The 18,256-nt window shown below is 45.5% G+C and overlaps 1 protein-coding gene across 2 annotated transcripts in view; it reads left to right on the forward strand.

Moving 5' to 3' along the window:
• Positions 1 to 18,256, forward strand: part of LOC139541669 (ras-related protein Rab-6B) — a 146,543-nt gene that overhangs the window by 55,578 nt on the left and 72,709 nt on the right. For both annotated transcript variants that reach the window (XR_011668387.1, XM_071346586.1), the window contains exon 3: positions 14,029 to 14,082. Coding sequence is in view for 1 of the 2 variants with exons in the window: in XM_071346586.1 (XP_071202687.1) it covers positions 14,029 to 14,082 (54 nt within the window). In the remaining variant the exon portion in view is untranslated. The remainder of the gene's footprint in view (positions 1 to 14,028; positions 14,083 to 18,256) is intronic.

The raw sequence follows: 18,256 nt of genomic DNA on the forward strand, positions 1-18,256 counted from the left end.
GGATCCCCATTAGCTGTTGCAAAAGCAGCAGCTACTCTTCCTGGGGTCCACATGAAACATGACATAATACAGAACATTAATAGACAAGAACAGCTCAAGGACAGAACTACATACATTTAAAATGTCACACATACTGTAGCCTACATATCAATACATACACACAAAACATTTAGGTCAAATAGGGGAGAGGCGTTGTGCCTGTGAGGTGTTGCTTTATCTGTAAAAAAAAAGAAAACTGGTTTGCTGTTCACTTGAGCAATCTGAAATCATGGCTCTAAATACGTAATATCTTTTCTTGAACTGTGTGTTTGGGAGTTGGCCGTGGGGAGACATGATGAAGAGCTATATCATTCAGACTCCCTGTGTATGCAGGGATTTTTCTGCCATTGAAGTTCTTGAGTATTTTTTTGTCCAAACAGTGTAAAAAAAAATATATATATACTGTATAGATATATTTTTGTGTATGAATTTCCTGGATATAGAAAAATGCTTTCAGTGTTAACTAAAAGTACTAAAACTGTAATGTCTGCTTCCAACTCACACTCTCAAACACATAGATCCCCTGAACGCAGCTCACTGTCCAGATCCCAATCACCTGAATTCTGATCACCTGGTCACACACCTGTATGTCATTATCACACACTATTTAGTTCAGTTCTTTGCACCCCATCATTTTGAGGTATTGTTTGTTTTGTGACACACGTCTATCGGTATGCTGTTTTTCCCGTGATTTACTCGTCTCGTGTATGATAGTGTTTGCCTGCCTCACTAACAACGTCTGTTGCCTATTCCCTGCCTGTACTTTAGCCTATCGGATTTCCTGTTATCTACCTATTTCCTGATCTCCCGGACGACGTTACTAGCCTTTTCCCTGCCTGTACTGTTGCCTTTGGACCCCCTGTGTATGACCTTCTGCCTGCCCCTGGACCCAGCTACCTGCCTCCTCCTGGGTATGACCTTCTGCCTGCCCCTGGACCCAGCTACCTGCCTCCTCCTGTGTATGACCTTCTGCCTGCCCCTGGACCCAGCTACCTGCCTCCTCCTGTGTATGACCTTCTGCCTGCCCCTGGACCCAGCTACCTGCCTCCTGCTGTGTATGACCTTCTGCCTGCCCCTGGACCCAGCTACCTGCCTCCTCCTGTGTATGACCTTCTGCCTGCCCCTGGACCCAGCTACCTGCCTCCTCCTGTGTATGACCTTCTGCCTGCCCCTGGATCCAGCTACCTGCCTCCTCCTGTGTATGACCTTCTGCCTGCCCCTGGACCCAGCTACCTGCCTCCTCCTGTGTATGACCTTCTGCCTGCCCCTGGACCCAGCTACCTGCCTCCTCCTGTGTATGACCTTCTGCCTGCCCCTGGACCCAGATACCTGCCTCCTGCTGTGTATGACCTTCTGCCTGCCCCTGGACCCAGATACCTGCCTCCTGCTGTGTATGACCTTCTGCCTGCCCCTGGACCCAGCTACCTACCTCCTCCTGTGTATGACCTTCTGCCTGCCCCTGGACCCAGCTACCTACCTCCTCCTGTGTATGACCTTCTGCCTGCCCCTGGACCCAGCTACCTGCCTCCTGCTGTGTATGACCTTCTGCCTGCCCCTGGACCCAGCTACCTGCCTCCTGCTGTGTATGACCTTCTGCCTGCCCCTGGACCCAGCTACCTGCCTCCTGCTGTGTATGACCTTCTGCCTGCCCCTGGACCCAGCTACCTGCCTCCTGCTGTGTATGACCTTCTGCCTGCCCCTGGACCCAGCTACCTGCCTCCTCCTGTGTATGACCTTCTGCCTGCCCCTGGACCCAGCTACCTGCCTCCTCCTGTGTATGACCTTCTGCCTGCCCCTGGACCCAGCTACCTGCCTCCTCCTGTGTATGACCTTCTGCCTGTCCCTGGACCCAGCTACCTGCCTCCTCCTGTGTATGACCTTCTGCCTGTCCCTGGACCCAGCTACCTGCCTCCTGCTGTGTATGACCTTCTGCCTGCCCCTGGACCCAGCTACCTGCCTCCTCCTGTGTATGACCTTCTGCCTGCCCCTGGACCCAGCTACCTGCCTCCTCCTCCTGTGTATGACCTTCTGCCTGCCCCTGGACCCAGCTACCTGCCTCCTCCTCCTGTGTATGACCTTCTGCCTGCCCCTGGACCCAGCTACCTGCCTCCTGCTGTGTATGACCTTCTGCCTGTCCCTGGACCCAGCTACCTGCCTCCTCCTGTGTATGACCTTCTGCCTGCGCCTGGACCCAGATACCTGCCTCCTGCTGTGTATGACCTTCTGCCTGCCCCTGGACCCAGCTACCTACCTCCTCCTGTGTATGACCTTCTGCCTGCCCCTGGACCCAGCTACCTGCCTCCTCCTGTGTATGACCTTCTGCCTGCCCCTGGACTCAGCTACCTGCCTCCTCCTGTGTATGACCTTCTGCCTGCCCCTGGACCCAGCTACCTGCCTCCTCCTGTGTATGACCTTCTGCCTGCCCCTGGACCCAGCTACCTGTCTCCTCCTGTGTATGACCTTCTGCCTGCCCCTGGACCCAGCTACCTACCTCCTCCTGTGTATGACCTTCTGCCTGCCCCTGGACCCAGATACCTTCCTCCCCCTGTGTATGACCTTCTGCCTGCCCCTGGACCCAGATACCTTCCTCCTCCTGTGTATGACCTTCTGCCTGCCCCTGGACCCAGCTACCTGCCTCCTCCTGTGTATGACCTTCTGCCTGCCCCTGGACCCAGCTACCTGCCTCCTCCTGTGTATGACCTTCTGCCTGCCCCTGGACCCAGCTACCTGCCTCCTCCTGTGTATGACCTTCTGCCTGCCCCTGGACCCAGCTACCTGCCTCCTCCTGTGTATGACCTTCTGCCTGCCCCTGGACCCAGCTACCTGCCTCCTCCTGTGTATGACCTTCTGCCTGTCCCTGGACCCAGCTACCTGCCTCCTCCTGTGTATGACCTTCTGCCTGCCCCTGGACCCAGCTACCTGCCTCCTCCTGTGTATGACCTTCTGCCTGCCCCTGGACCCAGCTACCTGCCTCCTCCTGTGTATGACCTTCTGCCTGCCCCTGGACCCAGCTACCTGCCTCCTGCTGTGTATGACCTTCTGCCTGCCCCTGGACCCAGCTACCTGCCTCCTGCTGTGTATGACCTTCTGCCTGCCCCTGGACCCAGCTACCTGCCTCCTGCTGTGTATGACCTTCTGCCTGCCCCTTGGACCCAGCTACCTGCCTCCTCCTGTGTATGACCTTCTGCCTGCCCCTGGACCCAGATACCTGCCTCCTGCTGTGTATGACATTCTGCCTGCCCCTGGACCCAGCTACCTGCCTCCTGCTGTGTATGACCTTCTGCCTGCCCCTGGACCCATCTACCTGCCTCCTCCTGTGTATGACCTTCTGCCTGCCCCTGGACCCAGCTACCTGCCTCCTCCTGTGTATGACCTTCTGTCTGCCCCTGGACCCAGCTACCTGCCTCCTCCTGTGTATGACCTTCTGCCTGTCCCTGGACCCAGCTACCTGCCTCCTGCTGTGTATGACCTTCTGCCTGCCCCTGGACCCAGCTACCTGCCTGCTCCTGTGTATGACCTTCTGCCTGCCCCTGGACCCAGCTACCTGCCTCCTCCTGGACCCAGCTACCTGCCTCCTCCTGTGTATGACCTTCTGCCTTCCCCTGGACCCAGCTACCTGCCTCCTCCTGTGTATGACCTTCTGCCTGCCCCTGGACCCAGCTACCTGCCTCCTCCTGTGGTCCTTTACAATAAACACCTGCTGCGCCCTGCGCTTGAAACCAGCTCTCTGTCTTCCCGTTGTGTTCATTACAAAAACAAGATAGACAGGATGTAGAAAAGATAATGGCCCTATTTACTATCATCTTTGAGAACTAACAATCAGCAAAATAAAAGCTATGCAGCTATGCAAATTCCCAAAACAATGAATTTACCCATATAGATTTTGTTATTATGTTTGAGAAAAAAGAACACGGCATTAACTATGGCAAAATGCATAGAATTGCAAGACATTTTTAAATGCCAAAATGTCTCTACACCGCCAAGATGGGGGGGGGGACCTCTTCAAATTCAGCCACGCAGACGGGACGACCGCACCCCAATACCACGCCTCCTGCCACGCCCAACACCTAAGCCCATTTTGTTTTTGATCCATAACAAACCCTGTGTATCTAACTCCCGTGTACGTACTGTTGCCGTGACGTCGCCGTCTCTTTGCGTCATCGTGATGACTCAGAGCTTCTATAACGGGAGGATGTTAGCAGCAGGTATAAACTGAACTGTGCTCTCTAGTGGAAGTCGTTAAGGCTCTTGAAGTGCTGAGTCTGATTGGTTACTACAGGATCGTCCTGGATACTGGGGCCATTAGTAAATGGGTTGGGACAGAATAACCTATTAGAGAGTAGGGTAATCTATGGGTGTTGACTTAATGGCACATTAGTCCCTATGTAGTGCACTACTTTATTAGGGCTTTGGAGAAACGTAGTGCACTTACGTAGGGATTTAGGGTGCCATGCACCCTATTGAGCTATCAGGAAAGTGATCGCCAATAGGTCCATTGATCCTGTCTGCTGCTGGAGGCACGGAGTGTTCCCTGTCCTTTTCTATCAAACAGACAACTGTTCTCTGTCCGGGCAGACGACTAGTTCTGTCTGTGTCTGGGTTTGCTTGACATGCAACCGTAGCAACCGTAGGCCTTGTAGAGTGGACTCAGAAGCGTATTGTACTAGACTCCAACTGTAGACTGTACTGAGTATACTGTGGTATAAACCACATGCCTTTAAATGTACATCTTAAGGCTGGTTTATAGTCCGTCAATCAACCTGTTTGTTGACAGTTGTCCCGGTGACATCGTCGTGGACATTCTATTGTCGTCCGACATCAAACTTGTCGTTGTCGTTATGGAAACATTATAAACACCAAAACAACAGTTGGCATGACATCGGCAGACTGGCGGTCCAAATAGCATACCTGCTCTATTTGAACCCAAATGAACGGATCTGTTTAAAAATGTAATTAGAATATGTTCATCTAGCAAGACAGGCAACTAAAAGGAACTTTTGAAACAATGTTTTGGTTCATTGCTAGCTTGTTAGCTAGCTAGCTGGCTAGCCTGTTCAAAAATGATGACCTTAACATATCTGACAGGTAGACGCTTGTATTGAATATAACAATAATGATTACAAGATCATTATTTACAAGGTAATGGCAAGCAACAAAATAAAATGGCAAACTTACAGTTGTGAATGTGACATAAAAAAAAGCAGAATATTTCTGTCTTGAGAAATGTAGAATTTATTGACGCCGTGGCAACGGCGCCGTCGACGTTGAAACTGTTTCATGTGCGTCAAGAAAACAGAAACTCACATTGACGGTCTACAGACAGAGTATAAATTTACTGTTATTTTGACCAGCGACACTTGTCGAATTCTCATTGTCTACAGACATGTCGTTAGACCAATTTATAAACCAGCCTTTTATTTATCAACCGATGTCATCCCCGGGCCCTTCTGTTCTGAAGCTACATTTCGTTATTTTTTTAAGGTAATCAATGAGGCTTGATTTGAAAAAAAAAGGTTGTTGGCTGGAACATACCAAGGCCAATGATGTCAGAGAAATGGTCCTATTAGTTCCAGGTTGTCTGGAATCGCTCCACCAACACTGGTAGATCAACTGTAGGTACAGCATAAAAGATGCCACTATGGATGGTCCTGACATTGATGTTTTCATCTAAGTCCACCTCCCCATTTTGATAGCCTTTAAAATATAAAGTTAGATAGCATAGTTACTGTAGCTGAGATCCCTGGTGGGTAACATAGAAGATTCTAGACATTCTTCATTCTAGAGGTAAAATTGATTTCTCTTGAGATTTTTTTTGTTTTATAGCCTACCGTTTTAAGAGTGAGACGATTTTCAGACTGAGAAATATAGGTGATCAATATTTATTTCTAGGCAATGTAGTAAACTATAGCCTAACTGCCCAGTGCTTCTCTGCCCATGCATAGGCTATAGCCTGCTCTATTTAATTGAGACAGCACGCGCACCTGATCTCGCAGGTACAGTGCCTTGAAAAAGGATTCATCCCCCTTGGCGTTTTCTCTATATTGTTGCATTACAACCTGTAATTAAATAGATTTTTATGTGGATTTCATGTAATGGACACATACACAAAATAGTCCTGATTGGTGAAGTGAAGTGGAAAAAAAACTTGTTTAAAAAAATTCTTTAAAAAAATTAAAAGGAAAATTGGTGTGTGCATATGTATTCACCCCCTTAGCTATGAAGCCCCTAAATAAGATCTGGTGCAATCAATTACCTTCAAAAGTCACACAATTAGTTAAATAAAGTCCACCTGTGTGCAATCTAAGTGTCACATGATCTGTCAAATGATCTCAGTATATATACACCTGTTCTGAAAGGCCCCAGAGTCTGCAACACCACTAAGCAGGGGTACCACCAAGCAATCGGCACCATGAAGAACAAGGAGCTCTCCAAACAGGTCAGGGACAAAGTTGTGGAAAAGTACAGATCAGGGTTGGGTTATGAAAAAATATCAGAAACTTTGAACAACCCACGGAGCACCATTAAATCCATTATTAAAAAATGGAAAGAATATGGCACCACAATAAACCTGTCAAGAGAGGGCCGCCCACCAAAACTCACGGACCAGACAAGGAGGGCATTAATCAGAGAGGCAACAAAGAGACCAAAGATAACCCTGAAGGAGCTGCAAAGCTCCACAGCAGAGATTGGAGTATCTGCAATAAGATCACTTTCAGCCGTACACTCTACAGAGCTGGGTTTTATGGAAGAGTGGCCAGAAAAAAGCCATTGCTTAAAGAAAAAAATAAGCAAACCCATTTGGTGTTCACCAAAGGCATGTGGGAGACTCCCCAAAAATATGGAAGAAGGTACTCTGGTCAGATGAGACTAAAATTGAGCCTTTTGTCCATCAAAGAAATCGCTATGTCTGGTGGCAAACCCAACCCCTCTCATCACCCCGAGAACAACTATGTTTTTCATCGGCAGGTACTGGGAAACTGGTCAGAATTGAAGGAATGATGGATAGCGCTAAATACAGGGATATTTTTGAGGGAAACCTGTTTCAGTCTTCCAGAGATTTGAGACTGGGACAGAGGTTCACCTTCCAGCTGGACAATGACCCTAAGCATACTGCTAAAGCAACACTGGAGTGGTTTAAGGGGAAACATTTAAATGTCTTGGAATGGCCTAGTCAAAGCCCAGAACTCAATCCAATTGAGAATCTGTGGTATGACTTAAAGATTGCTGTACACTAGTGGAACCCATCCAACTTGAAGGAGCTGGAGCAGTTTTATCTTGAAGAATGGGCAAAAATCCCAGTGGCTAGATGTACCAAGCTTATAGAGACATACCCAAGAGACTTGCAGCTGTAATTGCTGCAAAAGGTGTCTCTACAAGTATTGACTTTGGGGGGGTGAATAGTGAGGCACGCTCAAGTTTTCAGTTTTTTTGTCTTATTTCTTGTTTTTTTTCACAATTAATGATCAAATTATCAAATGATACAACACCCCCCCAAAAAAATCAATTTTTAATTCCAGGTTGTAAGGCAACAAAATAGGAAAAATGCCAAGAGGGGGGGTGAATACTTTCGCAAGCCACTGTATGTCTGCTGAACTGGAAACAGCAAGAATGATGACAGCGCCACTTGCTATGTTTTGCACAAAGGAGACAAATAAATGGGTAATTAAATACCAAGGTGCAACACTCGTCTTTTCCTTTTCAATGATGATACCATTTTCTGATTGGTTGAGTGCCCTCCACTTATTTCCAGTATCAAAATGTTTTATTTACAGACACTGTCGTAAATTACAGTCTAATCATATTTAAGTTAATTTCGTATTTAAGTTAACTGTCACGTGATTCTCCGCGCCATGTAGACACCCTACTTTACAGTTTTTCTAAGAGACCAAGACATACTAGGCACACTTGAACTACCACCCCAAACTAGGAGAGGAGAGAGGCTCGTGAAGTTGACGCAGCGAATTCTGTCTGAATAATGCAACAACAAAAAATATGTCATTTTAATACAATAGGTAGGCTAATGCATATGAAGCAAAAAGATGACAGTTTCCAACTAACCTGCGGGAAAACCAAAAATATTTCCATCCCAAAGTTGTCTGTCTGACTGCCCGCAGCGTGAAAAATGCTGACTGGAATGCAGATCTCTATTTCATACAACCCTTATGAAGAAAACATACATTTCACTTCCTGGCTAATGGTGCCTGGTGTTTTAATTCAGAACAAATCTCTTTCCTGATATTAGAACTGTTCTGTTCCCCCTCTTCCCCAGCAGTCATTGGGTTAAATCCCTCTTCTCTCAGCAGTCATTGGTTAAATCCCTCTTCTCTCAGCAGTCATTGGTTAAATCCCTCTTCTCTCAGCAGTCATTGGTTAAATCCCTCTTCTCTCAGCAGTCATTGGTTAAATCCCTCTTCTCCCAGCAGTCATTGGGTTAAATCCCTCTTCTCCCAGCAGTCATTGGTTAAATCCCTCTTCTCCCAGCAGTCATTGGGTTAAATCCCTCTTCTCCCAGCAGTCATTGGTGGATTACCTCGTCCCCCAGCAGTCATTGGTGGATTACCTCTTCCCCCAGCAGTCATTGGTTAAATCCCTCTTCCCCCAGCAGTCATTGGTTGATTACCTCTTCCCCCAGCAGTCATTGATGGATTACCTCTTCCCTAGGCAGTCATTGGTTGATTCCCTCTCCCCCCAGCAGTCATTGGTGGATTACCTCTTCCCCAGGCAGTCATTGGTTGATTATCTCTCCCCCCAGCAGTCATTGGTGGATTACCTCTTCCCCCAGCAGTCATTGGTGGATTACCTCTTCCCCAGGCAGTCATTGGTTTATTATCTCTTCCTCCAGCAGTAATTGGTTGATTCCCTCTCCCCCCAGCAGTCATTGGTTGAGAGGCCATGCAGGATCCGGAAGCTGGGGCTTTCTTTAACGATGATGTGTGATTGGTTAATAATGAAAGAGTTCTGAATTATTTAGTCTGCATGGGGGTCTGTTTGTGCTGCGCAGCTCAGTGCTTCTCTCTGTGTGTGGCATTCTATATATAACCCAGAGAGGATGCCTGGCTCTGCCATTCAAAATTAAAACAACAAACACCTCTGTGGCTTTGCTTTCAACAAGACTTGATCTAATATTGAGGATTGCCAACTGTTTGATCCTTTTTTCATCACGCTATTTAATTCATAGACTTCGTAATACATCTCCTCCAGGTTTTCAACCCAATCTGACTAAAGAGCTTTCTTGATAGATGACCATCAACCTGGACTATGTTTTAAGTATTTCTTTATCTTTTTTATCTGAACTAGAGACAATTCGGTTACAGTGAGAGTCTAGATGATCTGGCTGTGGGAGAATATATATTAAGTCCTGCTCCTAGAGTAAGTCTTACAGCCGGCCACAGTGGCTGGCATCGCCAGGGTAATGGGATTGTGATCAAGCTGCTGGTGACCAGTTCTGTCAGAGTGGGCAGACCAGGCAGGGGGCACCCCGCTGGGCAGCAGCACTGGCTCCAATGCTGCAGCGCTCCCCCGTCTCCAAGGCCTCAAGGTTCCAACACGGCAAAACTCAACTGGCTCCAAGCCTCGGCTCCAATACCGCAGGCTCTAATACTGCAGGCTCTAATACTGCAGGCTCTAATACTGCAGGCTCTAATACTGCAGGCTCTAATACTGCAGGCTCTAATACTGCAGGCTCCAATACTGCAGGCTCTAATACCACAGGCTCTAATACCGCAGGCACTAATACCACAAGCTCCAATACTACAGTCTCTAATACTGCAGGCTCTAATACGGCATGCTCTAATACTGCAGGCTCTAATACCACAGGCTCTAATACCGCAGGCACTAATACCACAAGCTCCAATACTACAGTCTCTAATACTGCAGGCTCTAATACGGCATGCTCTAATACTGCAGGCTCTAATACCACAGGCTCTAATACTGCAGGCTCTAATACCACAGGCTCTAATACTGCAGGCTCTAATACCACAGGCTCCAGTACGACAGGCTCCAATACTGCATGCTCTAATACTGCAGGCTCTAATACTGCCGGCTCTAATACTACAGGCTCTAATACTGCAGGCTCCAATACTGAAGGCTCTAATACTACAGGCTCTAATACTACAGGCTCCAATAGTACAGGCTCCAATACCGCAGTTTCTAATACTGCAGGCGTTAATACTACAGACCCCCCTGTCTTCGAGGCTCCACACTGCAGGTTTAGTGAACAAATAATATAAGACTGGTGGATTACTGTTCATTATTATTCTGGATGATCCCATGTACAATACATTACACTGCCAGTGTATTGTTCATAGTTCTACAGTGTTTGCTGGCGTACAGAGCCATTTACACTGAGTTTACAAAACATGATGAACACTCTGTTCTTCCCATGACATAGACTGACCAGGAGAATCCAGGTGAAAGCTATGATCCCTTATTGATGTCACCTGTTAAATCCACTTCAATCAGTGAAGATGAAGGGGAGGAGACGGGTTAAAGAAGGATTTTTAAGCCAACAGACAATTGAGACATGGATTGTGTATGTGTGCCATTCAGAGGGTGAATGTGCAAGGCAAAATATTGAAGTGCCTTTGAACAGGGTATGGTAGAAGGTGCCAGGTTCACCGGTTGGTGTAAAGAACTGCAACACTGCTGGGTTTTTCACGCTCAACAGTTTCCTGTGTGTATCAAGAATGGTCCACCACCCAGAGGACATCCAGCCAACTTGACACAACTGTGGGCAGCATTGGAGTCAACATGGGCCAGCATTCCTGTGGAACGCTTTCGACACCTTGTAGAGTCCAACTCAATATTAGGAAGGTATTCTTAATGTTTTGTATAGATGTTAATCTACCACACTTGCTATAACTTGCTATCAATGTAGAAGATGCAATGCACAGAAGCAGCTTCTTGAAACCATGTGTAGCTTCCTATCGGATATTATGAGTACTTTGGTACATGTCCGGCATCAGGTCTATTGGCAGGATTAGACACAATAGCCTGGCCGCTCCGACTGTACACAAGGCTGATCCCATCAGATATCTACTGTACTGTACTGGGTTCAGTCAGATATCTACTGTACTGGGTTCAGTCAGATATCTACTGTACTGGGTTCTGTCAGATATCTACTGTACTGTACTGGGTTCAGTCAGATATCTACTATACTGTACTGGGTTCAGTCAGATATCTACTGTACTGGGTTCAGTCAGATATCTACTGTACTGGGTTCTGTCAGATATCTACTGTACTGTACTGGGTTCAGTCAGATATCTACTGTACTGTACTGGGTTCAGTCAGATATATACTGTACTGGGTTCAGTCAGATATCTACTGTACTGGGTTCTGTCAGATATCTACTGTACTGTACTGGGTTCAGTCAGATATATACTGTACTGGGTTCAGTCAGATATCTACTGTACTGGGTTCTGTCAGATATCTACTGTACTGTACTGGGTTCAGTCAGATATATACTGTACTGGGTTCAGTCAGATATCTACTGTACTGGGTTCTGTCAGATATCTACTGTACTGTACTGGGTTCAGTCAGATATCTACTATACTGTACTGGGTTCAGTCAGATATCTACTGTACTGTACTGGGTTCAGTCAGATATCTACTGTACTGTACTGGGTTCAGTCAGATATCTACTGTACTGTACTGGGTTCAGTCAGATATCTACTGTACTGTACTGGGTTCAGTCAGATATCTACTGTACTGGGCTCAGTCAGATATCTACTGTGCTGTACTGGGTTCAGTCAGATATCTACTGTACTGTACTATACTGGGTTCAGTCAGATATCTACTATACTGTACTGTACTGGGCTCAGTCAGATATCTACTGTACTGTACTGGGTTCAGTCAGATATCTACTGTACTGTACTGGGTTCAGTCAGATATCTACTGTACTCTACTGTACTGGGTTCAGTCAGATATCTACTGTACTGTACTGGGTTCAGTCAGATATCTACTGTACTGTACTGGGTTCAGTCAGATATCTACTGTACTGTACTGGGCTCAGTCAGATATCTACTGTACTGTACTGGGTTCAGTCAGATATCTACTGTACTGTACTGGGTTCAGTCAGATATCTACTGTACTGTACTGGGTTCAGTCAGATATTTACTGTACTGTACTGGGCTCAGTCAGATATCTACTGTACTGTACTGGGTTCAGTCAGATATCTACTGTACTGTACTGTACTGGGCTCAGTCAGATATCTACTGTACTGTACTGGGTTCAGTCATATCTACTGTACTGTACTGTACTGGGTTCAGTCATATCTACTGTACTGGGTTCAGTCAGATATCTACTGTACTGCACTGGGTTCAGTCAGATATCTACTGTACTGTACTGGGTTCAGTCAGATATCTACTGTACTGTACTGTACTGGGTTCAGTCAGATATCTACTGTACTGTACTGTACTGGGTTCAGTCAGATATCTACTGTACTGTACTGGGTTCAGTCAGATATCTACTGTACTGTACTGTACTGGGTTCAGTCAGATATCTACTGTACTGTACTGGGTTCAGTTAGATATCTACTGTACTGTACTGTACTGGGTTCAGTCAGATATCTACTGTACTGTACTGTACTGGATTCAGTCAGATATCTACTGTACTGTACTGTACTGGGTTCAGTCAGATATCTACTGTACTGTACTGTACTGGGTTCAGTTAGATATCTACTGTACTGTACTGTACTGGGTTCAGTCAGATATCTACTGTACTGTACTGTACTGGGTTCAGTCAGATATCTACTGTACTGTACTGTACTGGGTTCAGTCAGATATCTACTGTACTGTACTGTACTGGGTTCAGTTAGATATCTACTGTACTGTACTGTACTGGGTTCAGTTAGATATCTACTGTACTGTACTGTACTGGGTTCAGTCAGATATCTACTGTACTGTACTGTACTGGGTTCAGTTAGATATCTACTGTACTGTACTGTACTGGGTTCAGTCAGATATCTACTGTACTGTACTGGGTTCAGTCAGATATCTACTGTACTGTACTGTACTGGGTTCAGTTAGATATCTACTGTACTGTACTGTACTGGGTTCAGTCAGATATCTACTGTACTGTACTGGGTTCAGTCAGATATCTACTGTACTGTACTGTACTGGGTTCAGTTAGATATCTACTGTACTGTACTGGGTTCAGTCAGATATCTACTGTACTGTACTGGGTTCAGTCAGATATCTACTGTACTGTACTGTACTGGGTTCAGTTAGATATCTACTGTACTGTACTGGGTTCAGTCAGATATCTACTGTACTGTACTGCACTGGGTTCAGTTAGATATCTACTGTACTGTACTGGGTTCAGTCAGATATCTACTGTACTGTACTGTACTGGGTTCAGTCAGATATCTACTGTACTGTACTGGGTTCAGTTAGATATCTACTGTACTGTACTGGGTTCAGTCAGATATCTACTGTACTGTACTGGGTTCAGTCAGATATCTACTGTACTGTACTGGGTTCAGTCAGATATCTACTGTACTGTACTGGGTTCAGTTAGATATCTACTGTACTGTACTGGGTTCAGTCAGATATCTACTGTACTGTACTGGGTTCAGTCAGATATCTACTGTACTGTACTGGGTTCAGTCAGATATCTACTGTACTGTACTGGGTTCAGTCAGATATCTACTGTACTGTACTGGGTTCAGTTAGATATCTACTGTACTGTACTGGGTTCAGTCAGATATCTACTGTACTGTACTGGGTTCAGTCAGATATCTACTGTACTGTACTGTACTGGGTTCAGTTAGATATCTACTGTACTGTACTGGGTTCAGTTAGATATCTACTGTACTGTACTGGGTTCAGTCAGATATCTACTGTACTGTACTGGGTTCAGTCAGATATCTACTGTACTGTACTGGGTTCAGTCAGATATCTACTGTACTGTACTGGGTTCAGTCAGATATCTACTGTACCATTAACACTCCACAGTCCTCAAAACAGTTAACACAATTTTTTCCTCATTTCAGGCCACAATCGGAATAGACTTCCTGTCAAAAACGATGTACTTGGAAGACCGAACTGTAAGTAGCTCCATCTTTTCTTTTAAACAGAGAAAAAGTTAATTTGCTCCTAATCCTCGGCTCTTTACTGCCATTTCACTGTCAACACCAGGTCCACACCTTGTCCCTGTGAAATAACGTCACCTCAGTGTTAGAGATACAGGTGTGTTAAACGTCACCTCAGTGTTAGATGTACAGGTGTGTTAAACGTCACCTCAGTGTTAGAGATACAGGTGTGTTAAACGCCACCTCAGTGTTAGAGATACAGGTGTGTTAAACGTCACCTCAGTGTTAGAGATACAGATGTGTTAAACGTCACCTCAGTGTTAGAGATACAGGTGTGTTAAACGTCACCTCAGTGTTAGATATACAGGTGTGTTAGATGTACAGGTGTGTTAGAGATACAGGTGTGTTAGATATACAGGTGTGTTAGATGTACAGGTGTGTTAAACGTCACCTCAGTGTTAGAGATACAGGTGTGTCAAACGTCACCTCAGTGTTAGATATACAGGTGTGTCAAACGTCACCTCAGTGTTAGATGTACAGGTGTGTCAAACGTCACCTCAGTGTTAGATATACAGGTGTGTCAAACGTCACCTCAGTGTTAGATATACAGGTGTGTCAAACGTCACCTCAGTGTTAGATGTACAGGTGTGTCAAACGTCACCTCAGTGTTAGATGTACAGGTGTGTCAAACATCACCTCAGTGTTAGATGTACAGGTGTGTCAAACGTCACCTCAGTGTTAGATATACAGGTGTGTTAGATATACAGGTGTGTTAGATATACAGGTGTGTTAGATATACAGGTGTGTTAGATATACAGGTGTGTTAGAGATACAGGTGTGTTAAACATCACCTCAGTGTTAGATATACAGGTGTGTTAGATATACAGGTGTGTTAGATATACAGGTGTGTTAGATATACAGGTGTGTTAGATATACAGGTGTGTTAGATATACAGGTGTGTTAGAGATACAGGTGTGTTAAACGTCACCTCAGTGTTAGATATACAGGTGTGTTAAACGTCACCTCAGTGTTAGAGATACAGGTGTGTCAAACGTCACCTCAGTGTTAGAGATACAGGTGTGTCAAACGTCACCTCAGTGTTAGAGATACAGGTGTGTTAAACGTCACCTCAGTGTTAGATGTACAGGTGTGTTAGATGCACAGGTGTGTTAAACGTCACCCCAGTGTTAGATATACAGGTGTGTCAAACGTCACCTCAGTGTTAGATGTACAGGTGTGTTAGATGCACAGGTGTGTTAAACGTCACCCCAGTGTTAGAGATACAGGTGTGTCAAACGTCACCTCAGTGTTAGAGATACAGGTGTGTCAAACGTCACCTCAGTGTTAGAGATACAGGTGTGTTAGATATACGGGTGTGTTAGATATACAGGTGTGTTAGAGATACAGGTGTGTTAAACGTCACCTCAGTGTTAGATATACAGGTGTGTTAAACGTCACCTTAGTGTTAGAGATACAGGTGTGTCAAACGTCACCTCAGTGTTAGAGATACAGGTGTGTCAAACGTCACCTCAGTGTTAGATGTACAGGTGTGTTAGATATACAGGTGTGTTAGATATACAGGTGTGTTAGATATACAGGTGTGTTAGATATACAGATGTGTTAGATATACAGGTGTGTTAGAGATACAGGTGTGTTAAACGTCACCTCAGTGTTAGAGATACAGGTGTGTCAAACGTCAACTCAGTGTTAGAGATACAGGTGTGTCAAACGTCACCTCAGTGTTAGAGATACAGGTGTGTCAAACGTCACCTCAGTGTTAGAGATACAGGTGTGTCAAACGTCACCTCAGTGTTAGATATACAGGTGTGTCAAACGTCACCTCAGTGTTAGATATACAGGTGTGTTAGATATACAGGTGTGTTAGATATACAGGTGTGTTAGAGATACAGGTGTGTTAAACGTCACCTCAGTGTTAGATATACAGGTGTGTTAAACGTCACCTCAGTGTTAGATATACAGGTGTGTCAAACGTCACCTCAGTGTTAGATGTACAGGTGTGTTAGATATACAGGTGTGTTAGATATACAGGTGTGTTAGATATACAGGTGTGTTAGAGATACAGGTGTGTTAAACGTCACCTCAGTGTTAGATATACAGGTGTGTCAAACGTCACCTCAGTGTTAGATGTACAGGTGTGTCAAACGTCACCACAGTGTTAGAGATACAGGTGTGTTAGATATACAGGTGTGTTAGAGATGCAGGTGTGTCAAACGTCACCTCAGTGTTAGCGATACAGGTGTGTCAAACGTTACCTCAGTGTTAGATATACAGGTGTGTTAAATGTCACCTCAGTGTTAGATATACAGGTGTGTTAAACGTCACCTCAGTGTTAGATGTACAGGTGTGTTAGATATACAGGTGTGTTAGATATACAGGTGTGTTAGATATACAGGTGTGTTAGAGATACAGGTGTGTTAAACGTCACCTCAGTGTTAGAGATACAGGTGTGTTAAACGTCACCTCAGTGTTAGATGTACAGGTGTGTCAAACGTCACCTCAGTGTTAGAGATACAGGTGTGTTTGATATGTAAACTCAGCAAAAAAAGAAAAATGTCCTCTCACTGTCAACTGCGTTTATTTTCAGCAAACTTAACATGTGTAAATATTTGTTTGAACATAACAAGATTCAACAACTGAGACATAAGCTGAACAAGTTCCACAGACATGTGACTAACAGAAATGGAATAATGTGTCCCTGAACAAAGGGAGGATCTAAATCAAAAGTAACAGTCAGTATCTGGTGTGGCCACCAGCTGCATTAAGTACTGCAGTGTATCTCTTCCTCATGGACTGCACCAGATGTGCCAGTTCTTGCTGTGAGATGTTACCCCACTCTTCCACCAAGGCACATGCAAGTTCCCGGATATTTCTGGGGGGAATGGCCCTAGCCCTCACCCTCCGATCCAACAGGTCCCAGACGTGCTCAATGGGATTAAGATCCGGGCTCTTCGCTGGCCATTGCAGAACACTGACATTCCTGTCTTGCAGGAAATCACGCACAGAACGAGCAGTATGGCTGGTGGCATTGTCATGCTGGAGGGTCATGTCAGGATGAGCCTGCATGTTGTTGCCGGAGATGTCTGGTGAGGACCTGCCTTACAACAGGCCTACAAGCCCTCAGTCCAGCCTCTCTCAGCCTATTGTGGACAGTCTGAGCACTGATGGAGGGATTGTGCGTTCCTGGTGTAACTTGGGCAGTTGTTGTTGCCATCCTGTACCTGTCCCGCAGGTGTGATGTTCGGATGTATCGATCCTGTGCAGGTGTTGTTACACGTGGTCTGCCACTGCGAGGACAATCAGCTGTCCGTACTGTCTCCCTGTAGCGCCGTCTTAGGCGTCTCACTGTACGGACATTTCAATTTATTGCCCTGGCCACATCTGCAGTCCTCAAGCCTCCTTGCAGCATGCCTAAGCAGGGACCCTGGGCATCTTTCTTTTGGGGTTTTTCAGAGTCAGTAGAAAGTCCTCTTTAGTGTCCTAAGTTTTCATAACTGTGACCTTAATTGCCTACCGTCTGTAAGCTGTTAGGGTCTTAACGACCGTTCCACAGGTGCATGTTCATTAATTGTTTATGGTTCATTGAACAAGCATGAAAAACAGTGTTTAAACCCTTTACAATGTAGATCTGTGAAGTTATTTGGATTTTTACGAATTATCTTTGAAAGACAGGGAACTGAAGAAGGGACATTTCTTATTTTATCGGTGTCCCAAATGGCATCCTATTCCCCATAGGGAATACTGAGTAGTGCACTACATAGGGAATAGGATGCCGTTTGGGATGCAGGCCACGGTTTGCGGGTCTTAAACCCCTTAAGTTATACAGTGATTGGTCCTCACACACACGCACACATCAATTGAAGTAGGCCTGACATTGATGTCATGTTCTGGGCATAAGAAATGTAAATGTATTTCAATGTAACGTGTGTATGTCTGACTGTGCTGAATCTTGGCACGTATTTTACATACCCTGACATTGAGAAGGTGTCAATGGGGGATAAAGGGGTGTGAGTTTATGTTAATATACTTTGTGTTGGTACTACTGTGTGTGTTTGTGTTTGTGTGTGTGTGTGTGTGTGTGTGTGTGTGTGTGTGTGTGTGTGTGTGTGTGTGTGTGTGTGTGTGTGTGTGTGTGTGTGTGTGTGTGTGTGTGTGTGTGTGTGTGTGTGTG

Source organism: Salvelinus alpinus, chromosome 16 (assembly GCF_045679555.1).
Source record: "Salvelinus alpinus chromosome 16, SLU_Salpinus.1, whole genome shotgun sequence".
NCBI classification, from domain to species: Eukaryota; Metazoa; Chordata; class Actinopteri; order Salmoniformes; family Salmonidae; genus Salvelinus; species Salvelinus alpinus.